We start from the raw sequence: 27322 nt of genomic DNA on the forward strand, positions 1-27322 counted from the left end.
CCCTCGCCCTCTGAACTTTCCTTCTTCTGTAAACACCCAAGAAGCCCTCTGTGCAGCTGACTTGTTCAGAGCCAAGCCTGCAGCTGCCCAGCCTCTGACCACTGACCCAGCAGCTCTCAGACAGCAAAGGGAAAGTCGGTGGAACCTTCCATCATCCTCCAGGGCTAAGCGGACAAGGCAGGTTGGACACTTCAAAAATCACAGTGAGATGAGTTATCTTTTCTAAGTGAAGACTGTCCTTTCTTCTGGAACACCTTCTCCTGTTCATTCCTTCCCAGGGCACCTCCTGGTCAGTGTACACTGTGCATCCCTGAGGCTGGGACAGGGGAGTGATGCCAAATCGCCCCATCATCCGAATGTGTCTCCTGATCCTTGAATTTCGGCCAGACCTTTCTCTCTACTGTTTGCCCTTCTTCACGTCCTTGACCTAAAAAGGACAGGGCTTCAAAATGGCTCACTCAGAGCTGAAAGAAGGACTCTACAGCTTTCTCTCTTTGAACTCAGTGGATTGAAGTCTTTAAAAAAGAAATTAGCGGTTACCATTTGGTAAGAGTGAAATTGCTGAAAATCTGACTGTTTGAGACATGCTTGTACACACAGGTGGCAGATAAAATTATCAAGATAAATTTAAGTGTGCTTTGGTTTTTAAGTGCAACACACCCGGTCTATCTGTCCTGGTCCTGAGCTGGGCTGTAGAGAGTGCAGAGCAGGAATCACAGAATTGAGTTCCAGTTTCCTTCTGTCACTTACTTCCACTGGGATCTTGCTTAAGGAGCTTAATCTCCATGGATCTGAGGTTCATCACCTCCAAAATGGGACAGTAACTACCACCTTGGGTTCATTGTACAATTAATAATATTTATAGTGTAGCCAGTATACCACTTAAATGTGACAGCTTAAAAGTATCAAGCCACATGTAATGAGATCTACTATATACCTTGGGCTTCTATGCCCAATTCTGGAGCCATAGTTCACATCATAACCATCAGAGATTTGTGCATTTATTAGGAGGTTCCACCTCTATCCTCAGGCAGAAAATAAAATATTCTGGGGAAAGTATACAGTCTCAAAATTCATAGAGAGGCACCCACGTAGTCCAGCAAAGGCTGGGGCCATGGTGGTCATGACAAAAATCATATCTAACAGGATAAGGCAATTCTGACACTCAAAAAAAAAAAAAAAAAAAAAAACTCACTGGTTGATAGCTGAGTCTACAAGGTCAAGGAGGGAAAGGAAAGCATTCCTCACAGAATGAAAAGTCCCAGGAACTCAGCAGTAGTGGTGATATTTATTAAAGTAAGTCCACAGGGATGTCCCTGGCATAGCAGTAGTGGTGATATTAAAGTAAGTCCACAGGGACGTCCTTGGCATAGCAGTAGTGGTGATATTTATTAAAGTAAGTCCACAGGGATGTCCCCAGTGGTCAAATGGTTAGGACTTCACCTTCCAGGGCAGGGGTGCAGGTTTGATCCCTGGTCAGGGAACTAAGATCTCACATATGTCTGAGCCAAGAACTGAAACATGAAGCAAAACTGTAACAGATTCAATAAAGACTTTAAAAATAGTCCATATTTTTAAAAAACTTAAAAAAAAAATAAGCCCACAAATTCTTTGATCTTCCTTCTTTTAGAACAGTGGAGCCTCCTTCTCCTCTCCATGAGTGTGGGCTGTGTTTGGTAATACTCTCCTGATGAACTGGGCATGGTGGAGGTGTGTGACTTGGCTTCTTCCCTGCCCAGGTCACTCTCTCGTGGAGAGGGGGGAGCCAGCTGTCACGTTGTAAGGACTGCTGATACCACATGAGCTCTTTTAGAAGCAGATCATCCAGCCTCAGTCAAGCATTCAGATAATGCAGCTCTGGTTGACTCCTCTCTGCAGCCTGATGAGACAGCTTGGGCCAGAACCATCTGGCTAAGCCTCACCAGGATCTCTGATCCACAGAAACCAGGATAACAAATACTTGTCTTAAGTTGCTGAATAGTGGGGAAATTTGTTAGATCACTGAGTGTGTTAGTTGCTCAGTCTTGTCTGACTCTTTGTGACCCCCATGGACTGTAACTCACCAGGGTCCTCTATCCATGGTATTTCACAGGCAAGAATACTGGAATGGGTAGCCATTCCCTTTTCCAGGCGATTTTCCCAACCCAGGGATCGAACCCAGGTCACCTGCATTGCAGGCAGATTCTTTACTCTCTGAGCCACCATTACCACCACACAGATATAGACAGATCACTGATGTGGTTAAAAAGTCCCCAGTGAAAACTTCGGTTTGGTTGGAGTGCAGAGGCCTAGGCATGGTGGCTAAAAGGGACACAGAATGTGAGGCCTGACAGCAAGATGCCTGACAATCTTGTTAAGAAGTTAGGATTAATCCTACGAGCAACTTATTTAAGCGGAGGGATGTTTTTACTTAGAAGAGTGACATGAACAGAGTTGATTATAATATCCTTGGCAAGAAATGGGATGGGTAGAGGCTGACTGGGTAGAGGGGGACCTGCAGTTAGAAAGTTGTAGGAACAGTGCAATCAAGAGAAGATGAGAGCCTGAACAGAGTCAATGATAGAGGAGGTGGGTATGGGAGGATTGTCTTCAAATATGCTGCTTTGCACAAAGAAACTAGTCTCTAGGGCCAGCTAGTGCAATCCTGCGTCACTCTGCATTGTGTGGGGGAATAAAAGTGGGCTGAACTATATTACAGCCCAATACTCACACCAACAGTATCACCACACACGCACACACACTATCAATATACTTACACCCATGAGCTAAAAAAAGTGAGCATTTTGCAAAAAGGACTTCACAATGAGGAAATGGCTTACTCTTGGATTTAATGTGAAGCATTTGAAATCATCCTTTATAGAAGCTCTAATTTCAAAGACAAAAAGAAAATAAGGAACTCCCAAATTTCATAAGAACCCAAAGCCTCACATTTGTTCATGGTATAAAGGTCACAGACGATTAGACTAAACAATAGTGGGGGTGATTTATAGGTTTGTTAGAACACAGGTTAAGGTGGTTTTGAAGCACTGGAAGACTGAAATCTATAACTAAAACAGCATAGGCAGTGACAGTAAATTTGCCAAGCCCTCATCTCCAACACCACCAGTTACTTTAGGAAAGTAACATCTATCTTTGGTATTTCAATAGCCCCAGAGAGAGATGGGTATATAAATACTAAAGCCATGAATATTTTAAATGGCTTCATTTCTATCCAAATGATGAAGGAAGAAAATGTGTGTGTATATATAAAAATATTAAGCTTTCATCCTATTATCTTTAATCCATTGCACCATCACCACTCATAGCAGTATTTCAGACTCTTCTGGCAAGTAGAGTTCTAGCTGAATTAAAATTAAGAAGAGAACCAGAAAAATTCAAAACCAGTAGACAGTCAAAGCATCAAATCTGATTTTCAAAGGAAAATGTTGGTGAGTGTAAGAGTTGCAAATCATATTGTTTCCGAAACTTTTAAAATAATCCTTTTACTTTTACATGTTATATGCAACTTTTAAAAAATGTTAATCTTCAAATAACTTGATTCATTAAATCGCTGTTGAATACTCAATGTCCTATTAATAACACGAGGTAAGACAGGTCCACTGGGAGGAATGATACTTCACTAGAATGAAAAGTCAAATGAAAATCTAAGTTCCTTGAGGCAGACACTGTGTTGTTGACCACAGCAGTCTTGGGTCAATGGTAAGGCCTGAAAAGGGAATCACTCATCATATATCCTTTTGAATGAATGAGTGGACCACTATATAAACATATGTAACATTAATGATACTGGGTTTGTTCAAATAAGAACAAGGCTATAAATTTCAAAGGTCTGTCTCCACTGTAAGAACTCCACTGTGAGAAGCTGTAACAAATAATTACAACTTAAGAGTTTGGTGGAAGATGTGAAAAATCCTGACTTTAGGAAAAGATAAAAAACTGAAAGTTGTGATCTAAGCAGCAGCAGCAGCAGATTTTACGAACCTTGATGAAACTATTTTAGCAAAAAAGCACACTGATCTAACTACAATGAAGAATACAGCTGTTCAGAATGATTGGGATATGGTGAAAATAACTGAATGAAATGCTGCTTCTTCAAGACCCTCAAAAGTCTCCTTCTGGCTCACAGTCCAAAGTGAAACTTCTGTGGAGGGAGTGAAGGAAAAGCAAAGAGAAACCACCACCATCAGAGCCTGCACCAGAGCTATTTATTAGAGTAACTTTTTTTTTTTTTTCTTCTTAAAGATTTCATAAACAACTGAAGTATGTACAAAGTCTTACAGCATTTACAGCATAAAAAGTGTCCTATGAGCTGATGAAGGCTAAGGCAGTGCTGCTGGGAGCTCCAGGGCGTGTCTACAAGAGCGAGGAAGCTGAGCATCCCAGGTGGACCCCTTGGCTACTGCCGGATGACTGTCAGCTGACGGACAGCCAACTAGACCACCTGTAGGACAGCTTATGGGGCAACAAGCTGATATGCAGCCCTACGGATCTTCGGGTTGAAAAGCTACACAGAGTCATGTTTCAAGTTCCCTGCAGCCTCACAGGTTATCATATGCATGAGGACATAGTCATGCTGCCCAGATCTGGTTCAGCTACCAAAGGTACTGACTTCTGAAGAGAAGGCTCTAAACTGATATGGCTGGCATTTCCATTTGTGTTCAGTGGTCTTCAGGTAGTTCGCACCACCCAAGCCCCACTCCCCTCTCCCAGATTAAACAATTACAACAAAGGGAGGGAGGAGAATCCACTTGGAATTCTCAACCAAAAAAACCAACTTAAAAAAAAACACAAAAAACATTCAGTGTCAGCTCTAGGGTGGCCAGTTCTGTCAAATGATTGATAGTCGAAATTTCTAAATCAACCCAATCAGATTAATAGTAACAAGCCCCTCTAACACCCAACCTCCTGATTTAATCCCCTTCATTGTATCTGATTGTCTTTCCTTGGGGTCAGTATTACACAGAACCACCAACGTTTATACACCAAATCAGACACAGAACGATGTGTCCCCAGCCATTACTTGTGTAAATGGCAAGAGGACTGTCAACAGTAAATGACTGACATCGGATTCCCTACTTTCTTTCTCAGAAAGCCCAGCCCAGTTCTCTGGGATCCCTCACTATCTGTTTGACAGCAGAGCCCATTTATTTTCCCGTTTGGGTCTCACATGTAGGCAAATTGGCTTTTTTTAAATTCAAAAAGATGCTACTCCCAACTTAAAAGCCAGTTGATAAAACTTTTAATTAAGACACCATAGCGCGGGATATAAAAACACTAGAACCACATAAATATTGAAGAAGTTGTATACCGTTTTCCGTGTAAACAGTTTTGCCAAAGATTGAAGCCCTAAATTAGGATGTGGCCTGACACTTGGGGGCGGGTGACGCGCGACCGGCCAGGCTCTGCAGCGATGGTAGCGGAGGACGCCAGGTCAGTCCCCGTGTTGGCGGGCATGCAACTGGAAAGACATTGCACAACAAGCAACACAAAGAGAGTGGAGAAGCTCACAACACTTCAAGGAGACCTCACAATCTTCACAAGTGCCGAGGCGCGGACACAGAACCCCCCTGCCTCCCTCCGGGCGCGCTGCTGCCTCTTACACGTGGGACACCTTCTGCGACTCCCTGGCCTGCTTGATGCTGTACAGCCACTTGATGATGCGCGCGTTCCTCTCGATGGCGGAGATGCCGTAGGGCACCCGGTCATTGGCACTGTCATCGTTCCTAAGGTCACTGTTACTGTCCTGAGACTGTTCGCAGTCCGAGCTGATCATGCTGGCGCTGCGGAAGTTGAGCGAGATGATGTCCGAGTTGGCCCGCGCGAAGTTCTCCATGCCCAGGTTCTCCAGCTCCTCTGGATCCAGTCCGCAGTAGTTGAAGAAGCGCTCCACGTCGGCGTCCACGCGGAAATACCTGTCGCTCAGGTCCGACTTGGAGCGCTGCAGCGAGGGTCTCCGGCCCACCCCGCCGGCTGGCTCGGTCGCCTCGGCCTCGGGGGACTTCACTGCGGCCGGAGCGGCCACCTTGGGCTTGGGGGGCAGCGGCGGGGCGGAACTGCTGCAGGGGAGGATGGCCTTCAAGGGCCTGGCGCCGGGCCCCTGGCGGATGTCCGAGGAGCTGTGGGACACGTGCAGAAAGGCGTCGGCGGCGGCGGCGGCGGAAGAGGCGGGCTCGGGCAGCCGGCGGCCCACGTGCGAGCCGCCCTCCTGGGGGCTGCCCCGGCCCGGCGTGGGGCGCGCGCGCAGCGACTCGGCGAACGAGTGCCGGTGCAGCTCGGCCGCGTCGGCCCGGGGCGCCGGCCAGTTCCGCGCGCTGTGCTTGTGGCCCGAGCCCGCGCTCGAGCCTTCGGAGCTGTTGAGGATGTTCTTGAGGATCTCCAGCTTCAGGGTCTCGCGAGGCGCGCCCCCCTCGCTCTTGGCGCCGCCGCCGCCGCCGCCGCCGAAGCCCTTGAGCGTGGGGCTGCCGAGCGCGCGCTTGGCGGCCGGGCACACGGGGGGCTTGGCCAGCACCGCCGGCTTCACGGGCTCCTGCTTGGCGTTGATGACCTCCTGGCTCTTGACGTACTTGGCCTTGTCGGCCTCCAGCCGCTCCACGGCGCTGAGTCTCTTGGGGTTGGGCTCCGCCTGGCGGCGAAAGTAGTCGGGCCCCTTGTTGAGGATGCGCAGGGGCACGGCCGACGTGAAGGTGCCGGCGGGGCTGACCGGCTTCACCATGCTACCTGTCTGTAGGCTCTCCGTGGGCATGGCGGGCACTCTCTCCCCGGCGGCCGTGGTGGATGCTCGTGTGCGCGCCTCCGGATGAGCTGGGCAGACACATGTGCGGGCAGCACAAAGCGCAGCGGCTGCTCCAGAACCGAGGGTCAGCGGCGGCGGCAGCGCCTCATCTCCCGCTCGGTCACCGCCCCGGGACTCTAATCCCCTCGCCCCCTCGCCGGCCGGCCGGTGCGCAGAGGCCACCAGCCCCCAAGTTCCTGTAATCGGGCCTCGCCGCCTCCTTTCTCCTCCCCGAAGGATGTGGGAGTCTCCTCCAGGTCTTTGTGTTCAACTGCAGGCAGAGCTGAAACACACAACAACCAACCGCGGGTTAGGATGGGCGAGTGACATCACGGCTGTAGCAACAGCGAAGCCGCGCGCCCCCGCCCCGCCGCCCCCGCCCCCGCCCCCGCCCCGGGGCGCCCCCGCCAGCCCGGGAGGGAGCTGATCCCGGCGGCCGCACGGGGCCCCGCCGCCCGCGCCCGGCGCTCGGAGGCCGGCGCGGCTCCGGAAAAAGAGCGGCGGAGGCTTCCCACGCGCCAACTCCTCCCGGCGCCTCCCCATCAGAGAGACCCGCCTCCCGATCACGCCCGGCCCGGCATCACTTAAACCCAAACCCAGGAAACACCAGATGAGAGTAGAAATGCGGGTCCCCAAAGCCCAGGTCCCACTTCCTGACATGCCACTGGATTCCTGCGGCTCTCTTATCTGCTTAGGGTACAGTCTCCTTGACTTCTAAGATGCCTGTTTTGCAATGAAGCAAAACTTCTGACTTCTGTCACTCTAACACTTTAACAAGCACCTAACGCTTCAAAAACTTAAAAGATGGCAAGAAACGACAGTAATCACTCACGGCTTTTTAAAAGGCAGCATATTTATCTTATTTTTGCTAACCAGTGTATTTGAAAACACCATCTCCTGTAAACGGAATGTGTACTAAGTTCATCTCATTAAATACAAGCTTATTTTTAACTAAACTAGCACCAAACAGACAAGAAACCCACTAGAAATACGTGTAGATCAACCATATAAATAGACAGTCTGATTATAAATGCTCCATAATTTTTCACACAATGGGCAGAAATCAAGTTTTTTGTATGTATTTTACCAAGTCCCCCAGAGAACTAATAAGACAAGCTGAAGGTGTAAATCATACCTAAATATGTTACATAGAAAATTTGTATAATAGTTAAGCATTCATGGGTCTTATTTATGGCCTTCTGAACAACTTGACTCCCCCACCCCCCACCAAGACCACTACAGTGAAACACTTATTAATACTCCCAAGATAAATCTTTCTACTTAAAGAGATGGGAGTAACAGACCACTTACCTGTCTCCTAAGAAACCTGTACATGAGTCAGGAAGCAACAGTTAGAACCAGACATGGAACAACTGACTGGTTCAAAATTGGGAAAGAAGTATGACAAGCCTATGAAAGAAGTACTGTCACCCTGCTTATTTAACTTACATGCAGAGTGCATCATGTGAAATGCCCAGCTGGATGAATCACAAGCTGGAATCAAGCTTGCCAGGAGAAACATCAACACCTCAGATGTGCAAATGATACCACTCTAGTGGCACAAAGTGAAGAAGAGCTAAAGAGCCTCTTAATGAGGGACTGAGAAAGCTAGCTTGAAACTCAACATTAGAAAAAACTAAGATCATGGCATCCAATTCCCCCACTTCATGGCAAACAGAAAGGGAAAGAGTGGAAGCAGTGGCAGATTTTATTTTCTTGGACTTCACAATCACTGCAGATGGTGCCTGCAGCCATGAACTTAAAAGACACTTGTCCCTTGGAAGGAAAGCTATGACAAACCTGGACAGCATATTAAAAAGCAGAGACATCATTTTGCTGTCAAAGGTCCGTCTAGTCAAACCAATGGTTTTTCCAGTAGTCATGTATGGACATGAGACTTGGACCATAAAGAAGGCTGAGCACAGAAGAATCGATGCTTTCAAAGTGTGGTGCTAGAGAAGACTTGAGAGTCACCTGGATTGCAAGGAGATCAAACCAGTCCATCCTAAAGGAAATCAATCCTGATTATTCATTGAAAAGAGTGATGATGAAGCGAAAGCTCTAGTACTTTGGGCACCTGAAGCAAAGAGCTGACTTATTGGAAAAGACCCTGATGCTGGGAAAGACTGAGGGCAGAAGAACGAGGTGACAGAGGGCCAGATGGTTGGATGGCATCACCGATTCAATGGACTGAATTTGAGCAAACTCTGGGAGAAAGTGGAAGACAGGGAAGCCTGGCATGCTGCAGTTCATGGGGTCGCAGAGTCAGATGTGACTTAGCGTGCCAACTACTAGTTAGCACATGATACAGTGCCACATTTGTCTCTGCAGCCCTCTGAACACCAACTCTCTGTCACTGTTGGCAGAGAACACTGATGAGCGCATCAGCATTCCAAAAACTGGTTCAGACCCACTCAGCATCGTTGGTTATAATTAGGAGTGTTAAGAGAGTAAGTATTCAACTAACATCCTGAAGCTGAAACTCCAATACTTTGGCCACCTGATGTGGAGAGCTAACCCATTTGAAAAGACCCTAATGCTGGGGAAGGTTGAAGGCAGGAGGAGAAGGGGATGACAGAGGATGAGATGGTTGGATGGCATCACCAACTCAATAAGCATGTGTTTGAGTAAACTCTGGGAGTTGGTCATGAACAGGGAGGCCTGGCATGCAGCAGTCCATGGGGTTGCAAAGAGTCGGACAAGACTGAGTGACTGAACTGAACTGATTCAACTAACATATCCAGTAACTAATTTACAAAATAAATAAAGTGGTATTAGTATAAAATCATCTGCTCTCATGGTAAGAAAAGGAAGTGTCTATTAAAAAAGCTTGGGCGGGGGCTGATAGTTTCCCTTAACATCTTTGAAAACTCAGTCTCTAAGAACACTCATCGTCATGTTTTGCTAGAGACCATTTCAGTAATCTGCAAATGGATTCATTCTAATAAAAATATTTTCCTATGCAAGATTTAAGAAGCCTCAAGGCAATTCCTCCTAATGATTTCCTTTAATTGTGTGGTGCTATTATGATACTTCAATTTAGTTTTTAAAAAACTATCTCCTCTTATGAAGATGAAGTAGGATTGTTTCTTTGAACATATTTTGAATGAAATGCCAGAGGAGTGAGGATTCCTCCTCAGAGCCTGGGGGCCCACTCAGTCACTGCCTGGGTGCACCTCCCCCAGGGAGCCAGTCCTCCATAGACGGGGTGGGGAGCCAGAACAGGAGCAGAGTCTGGGCTCAGAGGTAACCCCACTGGACCGCCCCCAGGGAACCTGAGGGCCCCCAGGAGAGGCCTTGTTTCTGCTAAGCGCGTGTAACATTTTCACTGCTTATCACTGCAGCTTCCAAAACGTGTCCGCGGAAGGGACAGTGCTGGAAGATTCAGGAGCAGAGTGAAGGAGGTGGCGGACATCTATGCACAGCAGCTTTGTGACTAAGAACCACTGCAAACCTCCAGCAAGTGGGAAGATCACCCATCGGGTGACGGCGGGCAGAGCCTGGGCCCCTTCCCCTGGGGCTTCGTCTCCTCATTTGTGACATGAGTGCTTGGATGAGATCCCCACTAGTCCTTCTCGCTCTAAAAGCACGAGGTTCTGAGCAGCCAAGAATGAGTGTGTGAGTAGTCACTTCAGACATGTCCAACTCTGTGTGACCCCATGGACTGAAGCCCACCAGGCTCCTCTGTCCATGGACTCTCCAGGCAAGAATACTGGAGTGGGCTGCCATTTCCTCTTTCAGGGGATCTTTCCCACCCAGCTTTCAAACCCGTGTCTCTTAAGTCTCCTGCATTGGCAGGTGGGTTCTTTACCACTAGTGTCAACTGGGAAACCCAAGAATGAGTGTGTTATTTCCAATTTCAAAAAGGGCCCATGGGGATACTGGCCTGTGACCAGACCGTTCTATGATTCCAGCACGTACTGTTCCTATGGGAAGGTTTTTCGGATGATGAGCTGTAGTTATCACATAGCATCCACTGGCACTAGAACTCACTCGGGCCTACACAGTAGTGTTCTTTTTAAGTCTGCCATATTTGGACTGGAACCCCCAAAATATCCACCCCAACTGACTTTCCAGCATGCCCACCTGTCCGTCCAGGGGGCTTTGGTACCATTCAAACTAAATGAGATTCATCCCTCTGCACTCTTAGGACCGAGGGCCCAGGACTCCCAGGCTCTGTTTTAGGAAGCATTCCCCAGAAAGCTTGTCTTCCTTCCACCCTACCTTCCATCTTCATGTAACAGAAACCCTGAGAATGGGTGGACAGAGGCAGACAGCCTGAGGATGGTTCCTCCAGGCATGCACGGGGGTGGGGTGGGCTGTGTGAGGGTGTGTTACCAGACATAAAACCAGCCTGAGAGGTTTGTGTTAGATAAAGTTATTATTTGTAACCACTTTACACTCCATTTCCTTTCTGTTTCTACCCCCTCTCCTGTCTTTCCTGTCATTCCCAGTTTCCCTAGTAATAGTCAACACACTGATGATGTCTAGACATGACTGTGGTCACAGTTGAAAAGTTTTAATTTAAACTCTTTGGGGATGGGGGAAAGCATCTTATAAGAAGCATCAAAAGCCACAGAAAAAGCTGTAGGAACTGGTTGGGTATAGGATAATGTGCTCAGTTGTGTCTGACTCTTTGTGACCCCATGGACTGTAGCTTGCCAGGCTCCCCTGTCCGTGGGGTTCTCCCGGCAAGAATACTAGAATAGGTTGCCATTTCCTCCTCCTGGGGATCTTCCCAACCTAGGGATCAAACCCGAGTTTCTTGTATTGTCTGGAGCGGCGAGAGAAACCCCGTCCATGACAAGGTCTGGGTTCAAGGAGCCTGCACGCAAAGGCATCCGGACCTCCGGGGGTTTCTCGAGACCGCCCCACCATTCACCCCCAGGCCTTCGTCCTTTCATCTTCTGATGCTTGGCGTTCTTCTATGTTCCCTAAAAACTAGTCTGACTCTTACCTAAAATCCCTCCTTGAAACCTTTGCATGGCAGCAACACAGTCCCTGGGGGCACATGGGTCCCAATAAACAGGCCTATCTATCCCATAAGCAAAAGTAGATAGAAGCCATCACGAGATTGAGAAGATTCCTTAGGGTGTGATCACAAGGGAATTCATGAGACCTCTGACCCTTAGGATTACATACCAGAGCTACATCGCCCAGGGCTGAGCTTCCCAAGATAAGGTTTGTAGATGGCTTTTCACAGCTGACTAGCTGCTGCCATTGAGTTGTTTAAAAGTTATGTGTAGGTATTGGCTGTTCTGGAAAGTTATTTATGATGTAACCCGTGATTATGCACCTGGCACAATCTTATCATTCCGCCCTCCTTAAACCTCTTTAAAGGATTATTGGTTTTAGGGTATATAAGCACTGATGTAAAAGAATAAAGTAGTCTTGATCCTACACTCAACCAAGACTGGCTTTCTTTTCTTTGCCAACGCCACTCATCCGAAGGGAACCCTTGGACTCCACCGGGGCTGGACCCCGGCATTGTATTTCCTGCATTGGCAGGTGGGTTTTTATGACTAGCGCCACCTGGGAAGCCCCATATGGCACAACTGATGTTTCCTACCTATTTGAGTCGACGCACTGAACCTACTTAAAAAATAATGATGGTGGCAAAGAGTGTGTCTTCTCTTAATCGTGTCACAGTCCTTAATTCTGCTCTTTCACTTCTTGGTGCTTCAACAGTGCTGGCTGGCACACAGCGGTATAGACCACCTGGTGTTTTGGAGTGTAGACTCACATTCAAGATACCCGGAAACCTGGAGTTACACTGTGATGTCACAGATGTGATAACCGTGACCTGTGTTCATGAGCTGTGACCAGGCACAAGACCCTCTGCTGACGGCAGGCTCATTTGAACCCTGATGTCAAGGCAGGCCTGCAGGAGTGCCTGGGCACTGGTGGGAGCAGGCCTGGAGGGGGCTCTTTGCCTCTTCATCTTGTTTCAGGGAAGGAAAATTTGATCTCAGCCAAGTAGGGTTTCATCGACTAAAGTATTAGTAATTATCCAATCCTGCTTGATCCCTGGTGGAGGGCTAAGGAGACAGAATAGAAGCCTGAGGAAAACTCCCATTCACAGACCATTTTGCCTACATTCTACTCCACTGAATATTCATTGAGAATGTCATGAAAGCATAAAAAGAACTGGAGGAGAAAATGTTGCTGAACCAGAGCATAGGGCAGTTCTTTGAGTCAGGGCAACGTGAACTCAACAGCAGCCCGGCCCGGGGGGCATCGTGGGCACAGCCCTCCCTGCCTGCTTCTTCCTGATGGAGAGGACTGGGGCTGGAGGGGCCACGTTATCTGTGTGGGGAGGGCTGAAGGGGTGCAGAGCCAGCTGGGGACAGAGGACCCAGGGGTGAAGACAAAGTGGCTCCCTGCCGGCTCTGGCGATGCCTCTCAGACGTAGATGTGCCTGTGCTTCTGGGGATCTGCCCGACACCCTGAGTCTGACTCAGCAGGTTGGGGTGAACCTCAGATTCTGCCTTTCTCATCAGACCCCAGGTGGTGCCTGGGAAATGGGTCCAGCCTTTGGGTGGAAGAGGAATGGGACAGACTCTGAGTCCTGTACGGGTGAGCATCAGAGTAGGTCCTAGACACTGGCACAGAGGATGTGAGCCCGGCTTTCTGGTCTCTTACAGAGTAAAAATCTGGCTTTGGAGGTGTGGAAACAGCCATCCCAGCAAACTGAAACTTCTAAAACCAGAGTGGCCTGCATCCTTCTAACTTCACATCTGCCAGTTCCTCACTGGATGGTTAGGTAGAGACCAGGATCTGAGCTGATGTATGGGACACTGGGGAGACCCAGTACACTGGTCTCAGAGCATTTACAACCTGGGGGGCAGTGAGGGATAGAAAATGAGCTGATGTCCACACAGTTTATGTGAAAAATGCATAAAGTTAATTCCTGTAACCCAGGCAACGTGCATCCCGTGACTCTGAGGTCAGGCAGTCCAGGGTGACTGTGGCCTCTGTGGAGGGGTCTCCAGCTATGGGACTGCCATGGGGAATGGCTTTCATAGTTGATGCAGCAAACCCAGATCTCTGAGTGATGACTCTTTACTTTAAAATTCAATCATGGGCCACACGCTCCTGGTAAGTAAAGAGAACCAAACAGTTAACACCTAACTGATCTTTAAACTTTAGGTGAGAACAAAGTCCTAGAGATGCAGCAAGGATCCTGGGATGGAACACAATCTCTGATTTATGAGTAGAAGCTCCTTCAGTACATGAACACTGATCATTTCTCATGTGTGTTATGGCAGAAGAAAGGTGGAAATGGCTTTAAAGAGGGAGTCTGACTAATTCCATTCTGAGTCACCTCACATCTCGGTGTCTGGATCTCATCTATGAAAACGAAAATGTGTTGAATTTGGCGAGCTTGAAAATGCCTTCTGTTCCAACATTCAGACAGTATATTAAAAAGGAGAGACATCACTTTACCAACAAAGGTCAGTATAGTCAAAGCTGTGGTTTTCCCAGTAGTCATGTACGGATGTGAGAGCTGGACCTAGACAAGTCTGAGTGCTGAAGAATTGATAATTTTGAATTGCGGTGCTAGAGAAGACTCTCAAGAGTCGCTTGGATTCTTTTGAAAAACTCTTTTGCAAAACTCTTGGACTAATTTGCAAGCAAACTAGTCAATTTTAAAGAAAATCAGTCCTGAATATTCCTTGGAAGGACTGATGCTGAAGCTGAAGTTCCAGTTTTTTGGGCACCTGAAAGTGAAGAGTCAACTCATTGAAAAAGACCCTAATGTTGGGAAAGATTGAAGGCAGGAGAAGAGAATGACAGGATGAGATAGTTGGATGGCACCACTGACTTCATGGACATGAGTTTGAGCAAGCTCTGGGAGATAGTGAAGGACCGGGAAGCCTGGTGTGCTGCAGTCCATGAGGTTGCAAAGAGTTGGACACGACTTAGCGACTGAACAACAACAGTCTTGGAGGCAAAGAGCAAAGAAGCCGTTTACCTTTGAGGTTAAAAAGATTTCTGGAAGAGTGACTTTCTTAGCTTCCTAAAGGTCAGATCACAAAATGTTTACAATCCAAGTAAACGTGTCCCGTGTTGCTTCCTGGTTTTCTGGAAACAGCATCTGAGCCTACTGACGTCAGCTGTTAAGATTCCAACTTGACTGGGGCCACCTTCATAACTGTAATCTTGTTTTTTTTCATTTAAGAGCAGAGAAGCCTCATTGAAATAAGAATATAGTCTCCCGCAACAGCGTTAACTTTTGAATTCTTTATAAATGCAAGAGAAAAACACTCAAAATCTAATGGTGCTTACGGAACCGTGGGCTGGGTTGAATCAATCCATTAGTACCTAGTGACTGCGCAATTATGTGTAAGATGTAAAGAAACAGGAAAGTCTTGACAATTTAGAAAAAAGATTCAACACACACACTATGACTATTAATTGAATAATGTTGATCAGCGTGGCAGAACTGTCAGAGCACTGCCCCGCCCGCCGCTTCTCGGGAATCAGAAGACAGAGGAGGAGAGGGGAACTGGACGGGGCGTCTGTCCTCAGGGCATCTAGCTCTCCGCTGAGTTCATGGTTCATCCGAGAAACTTGAAACATACCCAGTGGTCAGTGCGGAGTGCTGAGCTGGTGGGAGAGGGGTGCATGGGGACCGACCTACAGGAGTGAGAACGGGGTGGACAGACTCTGCATTTCAGGCAGCTTAACGGGGGAGCCTTAGAGGGTGATGATGCATTAGCGACAGGGTCAGGTGTGTTGTTGGGAAGGAGGGGCTGCGGGGAGGGGCCAGGACGAGAGGGGAGCAGAGCAGCTGCAGGGAGGCTGGGCAGAGCTGGCCCGGGGAGGGAGAGGCAGCGGGCTCTAAGGGGTGACCCCCTAAAGGGCACGATCTTTAGGTCTGGATGCTGTCTCTGCCCTGGAAGGGCTGAGCAGCCATGGGCAGGTCACTTCTCCATCCAGGGTCTCAGGTTTCCCATCTCCAAAATGGGCACAGTGATACTACCTACCTACTTGGGGAATTGAGAATGTTAAATAAGGACATAGAGGCTCTTCTCATCTGTGTCACCCTCACAAGGCGGGTGTCTCTGGGGTTGGAGGGAAGACTGGACGATTTCAAGAGATGTTTTAAGACCTGCACTGGTCTGAACATGGTGTTGGGTCTACAGCCAAACCACCCTGAATGCGTCTGAACGTGGCGTCAGTCTGGCTGTGGGGGGTAAGGGGCTGCGGAGGATGATTCTGGGCTTCCTGCTCCACCGCTGACAAGCATCTGGGGAAGCACACACTAGTCTATCTTTTCTCCTTCTCTTCTCTGCACCCCAGGCCTGAGCCCACGAGAATGGAACCAGCTGTGCATATCCACACACCTGCCCTCCCTCTGCTGAGATGACCCTAACCAGCGGGATTTCAGGAAACTCGTCCTCTCCCTCATTCGCGTCGCAGACAGCCAACGATACTGTGGTCATCACAAAACTATACTTAGAAGCATAATGCATTCCTAAATTCAATGCTTAGTTCCATGGGTTAAAGGAAGCAATGACATTGCATTTGGAGGACATCAACCTACCCATTTTAATATGAATATGCCATGTTTGTCACCCCCTTTTCCTACCCCTCCCAATGCCATTCCCTTTAGTAACTCCTTCTATGCTGTGAAAATAACTTGTAAAGAGTGCAACAGGAGAATTATAAAACTGAAAAGGTAAACGGCGGAGTAACAAAAGCACGTATCCGAAAAAGACTGAATTTGCACAAGATAAATCAAATGGAAACTAAGAAATGAGAGGCCCAGACATCTGGAAGCATTAAGTCCAAACCACCACCCTTTCGGCGGGACCTGTACTTTTTCAATTACTGAGTGACGTGCCTCCTTGCTTATCGCCTGCTGCAATTCCTCAGCTCCTGATGGCTGGATCTTCTCTCTTCTGACCTCAGCGCTGCCATCAGCAATCAGCTCCAAGCTGTAAATGAAATCGTCTTCTGCCAAAAACACTCTCACTCTGAATATTCTCAGAAACCATGGACTTGTCCTAATAACATTTAAGCTTTTGATTCCAGTATCCCAGTTTTTAGCTTGCTCTTTCAGTGAGCTGGAGAGGGTCTTCACGTGCTACACAATAAAAGAATCCTTGCCCCTGCGTTTTCATTTTTCACCTGTTGGGTAAACCATTTCTCTACCTTTCAGCAGGTCCTTTAAGCCTTGTTTCTTCTGACATCCATTCTGTGCAGCTGGAGGATAGAAACACCAGGTTGGAATGGTGAAGAGGTGCCAAGAGGCCAGCTCTGCCTTCTCAGACCCTCATGGGTGTGTACCAAGGAGGAGAGCCCACCCTTGGGCTCTCCTAGGGCGTGCTGGGCACACGGTTGGGCAGCACACACTTGCACTGGTATTTGGATCAATGTGTGAAAATTAGATAGTCATGTACTGCGTTATGGAAACAGCCTCCAGGTGGCGCTGTGACCTGAGTGAGTCTGTAGGGAGGAGGGGAGCGGGTACAACTTGTTACCAGGAGCTTTGCTGTGATGTCAGGGCTGGGAGCTCAGTTGGTAAAGAATCTGCCTGCAATGCAGGAGACCCCAGGTTGATTCCTGGGTTGGGGAGACCCCCCTGGAGAAGGGATAGGCTACCCACTCCAGTATTCTTGGGCTTTCCTGGTGGCTCAGCTTGTAAATAATCCACCCACAATGGAATTTGGGAGACCTGGGTTTGATCCCTGGATTGGGAGGCTACCCACTGCAGTATATTGGCCTAGAGAATTCCATGGACTGTATAGCCCATGGGGTCGCAAAGAGTCAGACATGACTGGAGTGACTTTCACTTTCACTTTGGTGTGATGTCAGGGGCAAAGAAGGAGTGGAAGACAGCATCACTTAAGGAGCTGGTATCAGGCCGTCTTGGTTCTCTGCTCAGAGCAGTGGTTTGGACCATGGCCTGTGCCTACCCCCATCTCAAATAGGCTGAGGCTGGACTCAGGACCCCTCACTCTTCCAGAAAGCCTGACACAGAGCTGATAGAATCTGAAAGGGCTAGACACAGGGTCTGTGCTGGACCCTCTACCCCAGGACATCGGCCAGAGGAAGCTCCATTTCCACCAGTACAAAGTGCTGGTTTTCTGGGCCACACGAGCCCTTGGGGAAAGGTGTTTTACGGTTATCTTTAAAAAACAAAGTTGTTTTTTTTTTAAAATGTGGATTATTCTTAAAGTCTTTATTAATTTGTTACAATATGGCTTCTGTTTTATATTTTGGTTTGTTAGCTGCAAGGCATGTGGGGTCTTAGCTCCCCAATTAGGGATCGAGCCCACACCCCTTGCATTGGAAGGCGAAGTCTTAACCACTGGAGTCCCAGGGAAGTCCCAGTCTAGGGTTATCTTAAAAGGAACTGAGAGTGCCCTGCACTGAGGGGAGGTTGTGAGCACCCCCAGAGGTGGGAGACTGGTGGCTGCGCCCAGGGAACCCAAAAGCTCCCAAAGAGAACCAGCTCCGGGCTCCCCCATGCGCGGGGACACCAGGTACAGAGCCAGGTACAGAGGGTCTGCCATCTTCACAGACCCTCATGGGCCTGCCCCCAGGTCAGAAAAGTGAAAGTGAAAGTTGCTCAGTTGTGTCCGACTCTTTGCAGTCCCATGGACTGTAGCCTGCCGAGCTTCTCTGTCCATAGAATTCTCTAGGCAAGAATACAGAGGTGGGTAGCTGTTTCTTTCTCCAGGGGATACTTCCCACCCAGGGTTGGAACCTGGGTCTCCAGCATTGCAGGCGAATTCTTTACCGTCTGAGCCACCAGGGAAGCCCAGGTTAGAAGTGACACCTAATAATGAGCTGGAAAGGGGGAAGAGGGCAAATCCACAGGTTTGTGAAGCCCCTGCCTCCACTGAGATTTCCAAGCCAACAAAGGCCTGAGCTGGGAAATGGAGAGGCGGCCCAAACAGGATAAGAGAGGCTAGAGGTTTTCAGTCTTCACTCCTGAAACTGATCTAAGGACTCTGAATTATTAAAGATGAACTGAAGAGGCTACTGGTGGTGTCTGAGACTTCATCCCAAAGGTGGAGAGGAGAATTCAGGGTGCATTCTTGGGGCCTGAGAAAAGAGGACATTCACTGCCCATTCATTCCTCATGAATCTAGGCCAGACAGTAGAAAGGGTCCAGGTGGCATCTGTCGGCCTGTTGATGCTGAGCCCCTCAGTTCAGAGCCAGGTCCAGGGTCTAAGGTCAACCTCATTTACTCTGGAGTCCGGCACGTAACAGCTCTGTGACCCTGGGCACATTTACTGAGTTCAGGGTGCCTCAGTTTCCTCCTGATGACACGCTGACCGTAATGATGCCTACACGTCCTGGGGCTATGGTGAGAATTTCGCGAGGGAGTGTGCTGAAAGGGTTAGGCAGGGCAGCCCGTCTGTTCAGGCAACACAAGCTGTTATTAAATTTCGCCCCCATATCCACAACTTGGCACCGTCACCCCCCATCATTACATTTCAAGTTTTACGGTAACTGAATGATCTTTTGTCTTAAAACGATTCCATTGCTCTCAGGAGATAGCGTGGGTGCTATTTCTGTCAAAGTGGGTTGACTAGGCAGTTTCTGTCTACAAGGTCACTGTTGTGACCCCATTTTTATTTGAGTTTCAATGAAAATATGTGGTTTTAGATTTCAAAACAAACAGTTGTGCAAGTGAAACAGCCTAGAGTAAATAATAAAACCATTATTAAAAATGAAATCAAATCTAAAATTGATAGGAGAAAAGCAGCTGGTTAAACCTTAGTCCAGAATGGAGCCTTGACTTTAATGTCATTCTCCAAGGTTACTTAGAAAACTTGTTCACAGGCTTCATTTGTAAGTAAGTCCACTCTAAAAAAGAAAATGTTATGAGTTTCTTTTAAAATGCCCTTCTCTTTATTTAAGACAATTAAAATGAAATCAACAATCAGAAGAAAAATTGTATTTCTGGTTCAACAGTCTTAACCAAAGGCAAAGAAAGTTTTGCTCTAACAGGGCCAATCAACTTGTGTGGATGTGGGGGCAAGGGTTCCTGCCCAGCACTGAGATGTCAGAAGTCGGGGCTGCATGGAACCAGCACCAAAAATTGCTTGGAAATACAATGGCTTCCTCAATAGAAAAAAAAGACAAGTAGTTTAAAAGCAGGGCAACTGAATTCCTAATGACAGCCCAATAGGACTGCTGGCCTTATCCACAGAAACATAGAATGATCCTATTTTCAGTCTCTTTAGTCCTCTCCCAGAAGTGCTTCAGGCAGTCTCTGTCCGGCTGCAAGTACATGCGAGGCACACCAAACTTTTTATGAACGCAGAGTCCAGTGGAGGCCTGGCCCGTCCCACACACCAGCACCCTCAGGTCTCAGGTTTCAGGAGACCAGCTAGTTAACGTGAGGCATTAGCTGAGGGGCTTCTCAGGTGGCTCGTGGTATAGAATCCACCTGCCAATGCAGGAGACTTGGGTTTGATCCCTGAGTGGGGAAGATCTCCTGGAAAAGGAAATGGCAACCCACTCCAGTATTCCTGCCTGGAGAATCTCATGGTCAGAGGAGTCTGGAAGGCAGTGGACCATGGGGTCAAAAAGAGCTGGACATGACTGAGTGACTGAGCACGCAGGCAAGAGTTAACTGGCTCCCCAGTTAGGCAGACCAGGAGCACCGTCTAGCAGCAGCAATGACATCTCAACACACTCAAGTATCGTGACCGTTAGTAGCAGCTCATGGAAACCCCGGGCTTCCCAGGAGGCACGGGGATAAGGAATCTGCCTGCAATGCAGGAGATGCAGAGACAAAGGTTCAACCCCTGGGTCAGGAAGTTCCCCTGGAATAGGGAATGGCAACCCACTCCAGTATCTTTGCCTGGAGAATTTCATGGACAGAGGAGCCGGGTGGGCTACAGTCCATGGGGTCGCAGAGTTGGACACAACGGAGTGACTGAGCACACCCACACAAAGACTCCATTTCCGGGCTCACATTCACCATCTCATCCATCGTCACCATCACCCCCTTATGAGAGAGGTCTGATCCCCCAACACCAGCAAATGTAAATGGTACCCAGACCAGAATCCAGCGCTGTGTGGCTCTGGGGACACTGTGTCCCCTTCTCCCACTGACATGGACTGTAGGCATGTACACTCTGCATGTTGCATTTTTCTTTGGCTGTAAATTTATACATACTCTATGACAATTGTAGCAGAGTGGCAATTCAGGCAGAAACTTTCTTTGTGAAAACATTTTCAATTTCTAATGAACAGCCTTGGGGTAAAGGAAATAAATATGTTTTAAATATGTGTGTGAGTACTGTGAAATAAATGAGTTAAAACAATGACACATATCAACTTGAAAGAAGAAAAAGTAAATCAGTGATTTGGGGGGAGTGGACCAAATTCACCAGGAATGTATTAGGAAAATCACTAAGTTATGCTTAAAAATTAACCTGTTCATAATGATCATTTCTTATTAAGCACATACCATATATTTAATGTAGGGACTTTCCTGGTGGCTCAGATGGTAAAGAATCTGCCTGCAAGGGATGAGACCTGGGTTTGATCCCTGGGTTGGGAAGACCCCCTAGAGGAGGGAATGGCTACCCACTCCAGTAATCTTGCTTGGAAAATTCCATGGACAGAGGAGCCTGGTGGGCTACAGTCCATGGGGTCGCAAAGAGTCAGACATGACTGAGTGACTAATACAGACATGTGTATTAATGTACAGAGAACTGTACTAATGTGTTTTCTAGGTTTCAAAATTCAATCCCACCAAGATCTCTAAAGCAAGTGTTATTATTCCCAGTTTACAGATGAAGAACAGGCTTCCGAGGTGTCTTCGCAGTAAAGAAGAGACGCAGGAGACGCAGGTTCCATCCTTGGGTCATGAAGATCCCCCGGAAGAGAGCATGGCGACCCTCTCCAGTATTCTTGCCTAGAGAATCCCATGGACAGAAGATCCTGGTGGGCTACAGTCCGTGGGGTTGCAATGAGTTGGACATGACTTAGCAGCTGAGCACATGCATGGATGAGGAAACTGATGTCCAAAGATAGCAACAACGCTGTCTGAGAGACTACCGGGCGGCTGTGGGTTCCACACCTGATCTCTATGCCTATACCCTGGTCCATCTTCCCAGGTCACAGCATCACTCCTGCTCTCAAAATAATACATGGGATGTAATTCTAAATGGTTTACATTTAAATACTGTGAGTATATTTACATTAGGAAACCACACTGATGAAATTCTACTTCCTAAGATCTAAGACCTACTCTCTTGGCCACTCACTGCTAAGAACCAGCTTCTTTCCCCAGCAGGAAGAAGATAAGAAATCGTTTCAACTTGTTAAATCAAATAATCCTGTTACTCGCTCACTGTGTAAATGTGCATGCAGAGAAGGTGAAACGTTTAATAACTGAGTTCCACGCATTTCTTTCTTGACACCAGTGACTGCAGATCCACCAAAGTTAGCCAAACTCTGATGAAAATAATGAGACTGAAAAGAACAACGGGAACATAGACCACGTTTCATTCTGTGCGTGACACAGAGCATTTGGAGAGCAAGGGGAACTTGCTTTTCATGGCCAGTTCTACCAAAGCCCCCAGCAGTACATACAGTAGGCGCTCACTAAAACAGGTACCAGGTGAACTAAAATCTAAAATGCAAAGCTTACTTGGTGGCTCAGAAGGCAAAGAATCTGCCCCCAGTGCGGGAGACCTGGGTTCAGTCTCTGGGTTGGGAAGATCCCCTGGAGAAAGGAACCACAACCCAGTCCAGTATTCTTGCCTGGGAAACCCCGTGGACAGAGAAGCCTGGCGGGCTATAGTCCATGGAGCTGTAAAGAATCAGAGATGACTGAGCAACTAACTCTTTCACTTCAGTAGACTAGCGAGCTCATTGTTTTGTATAGTAAAGGCTCAAAATTCCATAGACAGAGGAACCTAGCAGGCTATAGTCCAAGGGGTCGCAAAGGGTGGGACACGACTGAGCGTGCATGCACACGCATGCACAAACACACACACACACACATACACACACAGGATAGCCTCAGATAAAAAACCTGGGAAGTGAACCTCAAGACGCACTGTTTACAAATTTGAAACAATATTACAAGTGCCTTCTTCCCACTGGAGAGCTAGAGGCACCAGCCCAGAAATGCACTGGAACTGTTTTTTCACAACTTAGTGGGCACATTAGCCCTGAATTGTGCTTAGAACACAAATATGGTCCAAAGGGAAGTCAACACAAGGTTGAGTTTTACAGTGGAACCAACTCTTAACAACAACAGTGAGTATGGCTGATCTCATTTGCCAAACAACACTTAGAATTATTTTCCATCTCTGGAATTGTTTTTGGTTCTGGAAAAGTTCAGCAGTTGTTAGAATAACTAGTTCCTTGTCTCAAGTGTACTCAGAAAAGAGAAGCAGTATTTTTTCATTAAGGATTCAGACGGAATGGTGAGACAAATACTTTTCAAAGTAAGACACGCAAGTCTAGCACCTATTTCTGCAGCATGTATTTTAATCTCTAGCACTTAACGTGTCTCACATAAACCATTTTCAAGCCTAGAACGGCACCGGGTAAGGCTTCACCACAGTCTGCACCTGAGATGTTACTCTGGGTCCAGTGACAAGGTGCTTGGGAACAGCTGATACAGTCATTCCACCAGGCCCAGGCCTGCTCCGGCTCTGCTCCAAGCCGACCGGAAGGACAGCAGCAGGCAGATGGCCAGACTGCTACGTGCTCCGCCTGTCCATCCTCACCTGCCCCAGGATCCCCTCCTCCCGGGCTTGCTCTCTGATGCCCGCCTGCCCTTTCTGCTCCCTGCCCTGGCTCCCCCAGTCCTCCTCTACCAGGGCGCTACCAGAGCCTTGCCAGTGTTCCCAGACCCACTGTGAAGTCTTTTCTGACCTTTCATTCTGGGTCCCATCCCACCTCCCTGGGGCTCCCCTTGCAGTCCTGACTGTGGAGTGGGGTAGTGCCCCTTCCCCCACCTGGGGGCAGGGTGCCCGCTCTGGTCTGCCCAGCGCAGCTCTGGACCCTGCAGGACAGTGGAGATCAGAGTCTCCTTGTTTGACTCGCGTCCAGCACAGGATGTGATAAAGCTAAGGGACTTCTCTGGCCATCCAGTGGTTAAGAAGCTGCTTTGCAATGCAGCGCCATGGGCCCGATCCCTGGTGGGGGAACTAAGATCCCCTGTGCTGTGCGGTGCAGCTGAAAAAAAAAAAGAATAAAAAGCTAAAACTATCAAAAAGGCTTTGCTTGTACCTCCCCACCTCCCTACGCCTGCTGCCAAAACAAAAAAAGCCAGCTCACTGAAGAGGCTTTCTAAGGATGATGATAATTTTTTTAAAAATCTATATGAAAAGTAATCTGATAAATACCTTGAAAACTATACACATTGCTGGACAAAAACCTTTCATGAGATCTGAAAACTCTACCTTCAATATTCATTCAAATGCAATATGGTTTTCTAACACTATTCCTTCATGATTTTCTTTTCAAATGAAACTATCTGCCTCTATCTTGATTAACTGTAAGTTTCTCATTCCTGTTTACTAAAGAAAAATGACTCATTCAAAGTGAAAAAATGGGATTTGGCTTTTAAGCTTCAGTCTCTGGCATTGTTTAAATATGTTTAGAGAGACATGCAGTTTTCTTTTTTTTAACAAGAAAGAGAATTACTTTGCTTTGGGGCGAAAGGTGGTTGTTGATGTTCAGAGCTTCCAGGTGTCTAAACGGGCATCACCACTAAACTCGAAGGGGGAAAAAGTAGTGAAAATCTTTCATGGGGATCCATCCTTCTGTGACACCTCATGCCAGATAGATGGACACCTTAGAATCAACAGGGTATCACCTGTCCTGCTTAGCAGGTGGGGGCACTGAGGCTCAGAAGGTCTAAGTGGCTTGCCTAAAAGCTGATCAGTTGAAGGAACAAGCCCAGGTCCATCTGTTTTCTAAAAGCATGTGCCCTCATAGAGCCCTCAACAGTTATGGAGACGTCCCAGGCTGCCAGGAGTGAAGAGCGGCCAGGTTTGGATGTGAGCCCAGAAGGAAGGAAGGGAGGAAACAGCGTTAGCAGGCTCCCTCCCCACCCCCAGCCTGGAGGATGCCAGACCTCAGGCTGCTTCCAGAACAAAGTGTCTGTCCTGCTTGTGGCAGATCTGTGTGCCCACTGCCGGGAGAAGCTGCAGTCCACAGGACTAGCTGTGCCCGAGGTTAGAGTCGTGGGGAGGGTGGGTAAGAGGCTGGAGGATGTTCTTCAAACTCTGTGAAGAGAGGTATTCTTACAGCCCCCTAAACCCGATTAGATTGGCTTCCCTGGTGGCTCAGTCGGTAAAGAATCAACCTGCAATGCAGGAGACACAGTTCAATCCTGGGTCAGGAAGATCCCCTGGAGAAGGGAATGGCTACCAACTTCAATATTCTTGCCTGGGAAATTCTGTGGACAGAGGAGCCTGGTGGGCTACAGTCCATAGGGCCACAAAGAGTTGGACATGACTTAGCAACTAAACCACCACTACCATAAACCCAGTTAGTGGCAGTGACAATAGAAGCTCTTTGATAAGATTCTCTATGGGGCTCTCAAAGTTTCACTGCACCCTTGGTGGGAGAAAATAACTATCCTAACAGCTTGCTCAGGAAATGAGAATATCTTCTGAACAACAGAAACATCACAATCTAGTCCTCACTTGATAAGATAAAAATCAGACTTCCCTGTGCTTGCCTGGTGGTCCCAGTGGTGCAGAATTTGCCTGCCAGTGCAGGAGATATAAAAGACGTGGGTTTGATCCTCAAGTCGGGAAGATCCCCTGGAGAAGGAAATGGCAACCTACTCCAGTATTCTTGCCTGGAGACTCCCATGGACAGAGGAGCTTGGTGGGCTACAGTCTATGGGGTCACGAAGTCAGACACAACTATTCATGCATGCACAGTTGCACTGCGCTTGTCTGGAGGATTGGGTCTGAATCCTCCAGGGCACAGTGGTGGTGGTTTAGTTGCTAGGTCTTGTCTGACTCTTTTCGATCCCATGGACTGCAGCACACCAGGCCTCCCTGTCCATCATCAACTCCCGGAATTTGCTCAAACTCACATCCATCGAGTCAGTGATGTCATCCAACCATCTCACCCTCTGTCACTTCCTTTTCTTCCTGCCTTCTGTCTTCCCCAGCATCAGGGTCTTTTCCAATGAGTCAGCTCTTCGCATCAGGTGGCCAAAGTACTGGAGCTACAGCTTCAGCATCAGTTCTTCCAACAAATTCAGGACTGATTTCCTTTAAGATTGACTGGTTTGATCTCCTTACTGTCTAAGGGACTCTCAAGAGTCTTCTCCAACACCATAGTTCAAAAGCATCAATTCTTCAGTGCTCATTTTTCTTTATGGTCCAAATCTCACATCCATACATGACTACTGGAAAACCAAAGCTTTGACTAGAAGGACCTTAGCTGGCAAAGTGATGTCTCTACTTTTTAATATGCTGTCTAGGTTTGTCATAGCTTTTCTTCCAAGGAGTAAGCATCTTTTAATTCTTACACAGCATGTTTCTATACACAGAACATGCAGAGTGCTTTAAGCAGAGCACAGGCTCTGAAACTGCCCGCGAGTCTATAGGCTGATGGAGGAAATCCACATTAGGAGCTGTTTACTAGGCAGTGGAGTGATGACCAAGAGCCAGGAAGGCAGGCTGGTGCCTGGAGGTCAGAGGCAGCCTTTATGGTTACCAGGAGTGGGATGCTCACTGGAGTAAATGTGCCAACAGCAGCTACACTGGCGTGTAACATGTCAGCCTGGGTTTGCCATCATGTCACCCTAAGTTCTTCAGAAAACATTCAGCCAGCAACTGGAATTCAGTAACCAAGTTATGAAATTCTGTAGTCAGGACCCCAGATGTCTGCAAAATGAAGCCACAGGCTTTGAACTGAGAGATGCTGCCAGAAACTACTTCAGATGCGATGCCAACGTCTCCAATTGAACATTTGGATTCATGTAATTTCCTCTTCCATTAGCTTAGAGGGGATCCGACTCTCTGGGACACTCTTTATTGATTTCTACAGGGAGGGAACGGGATTCTTCTCTTTTGTTTAACAGCCTTAAAGGTGGATGGAGGCTTTTAATGTTCACGTTCATCTATTTTACTCACTGTGCATGTGTGCTATGCTGTGTGAGGCCTGTTTGACTCTCTATGACCCCATGGACAACAGCCTTCCAGTCTCCTCTGTCCATGGGATTCTCCAGGCATCAATACTGGAGTGGGTTGCCATTTCCTTCTCCAGGGGATCTTCCTGATCCAGGGATCGAACCAGCATCTCTTACATCTCCTGAATTCGCAGGTGGGTTCTTTACCACTGGCACCACCCGGGAAGCCCTAAGGACCTCACTAAGGTCCTCCAGATCACTCCAACCGCTGCCTCTAGAACTCAAGGAGTTAGAGCTTTCTGGTGTTTACAAGTGTATCTAGAAAGACATTTCAATAAATGAAGCCAATATGTATAATATAAAGACTGAACTGCTCCTTTTATCAACTTACAATTGACCATTAAAATGAAATTTATCTCAGGGAGACACTGGAAAAAAGAAACCACATGAGAAA

At 47.8% G+C, this 27322-nt stretch overlaps 1 protein-coding gene across 5 annotated transcripts in view; it reads right to left on the reverse strand.

Moving 5' to 3' along the window:
- Window positions 1–2811: 2811 nt before the first annotated feature.
- Window positions 2812–27322, reverse strand: part of FAM110B (family with sequence similarity 110 member B) — a 137292-nt gene continuing 112781 nt past the window's right edge. For all 5 annotated transcript variants that reach the window (XM_065903278.1, XM_065903275.1, XM_065903274.1 and 2 more), the window contains one exon: window positions 2812–7055. In XM_065903278.1, the coding sequence (XP_065759350.1) occupies window positions 5597–6742 (1146 nt within the window). In that variant the 5' untranslated portion in view covers window positions 6743–7055 and the 3' untranslated portion in view covers window positions 2812–5596. The remainder of the gene's footprint in view (window positions 7056–27322) is intronic.

This window comes from Muntiacus reevesi, chromosome 12 (assembly GCF_963930625.1).
Source record: "Muntiacus reevesi chromosome 12, mMunRee1.1, whole genome shotgun sequence".
Taxonomy (NCBI): Eukaryota; Metazoa; Chordata; class Mammalia; order Artiodactyla; family Cervidae; genus Muntiacus; species Muntiacus reevesi.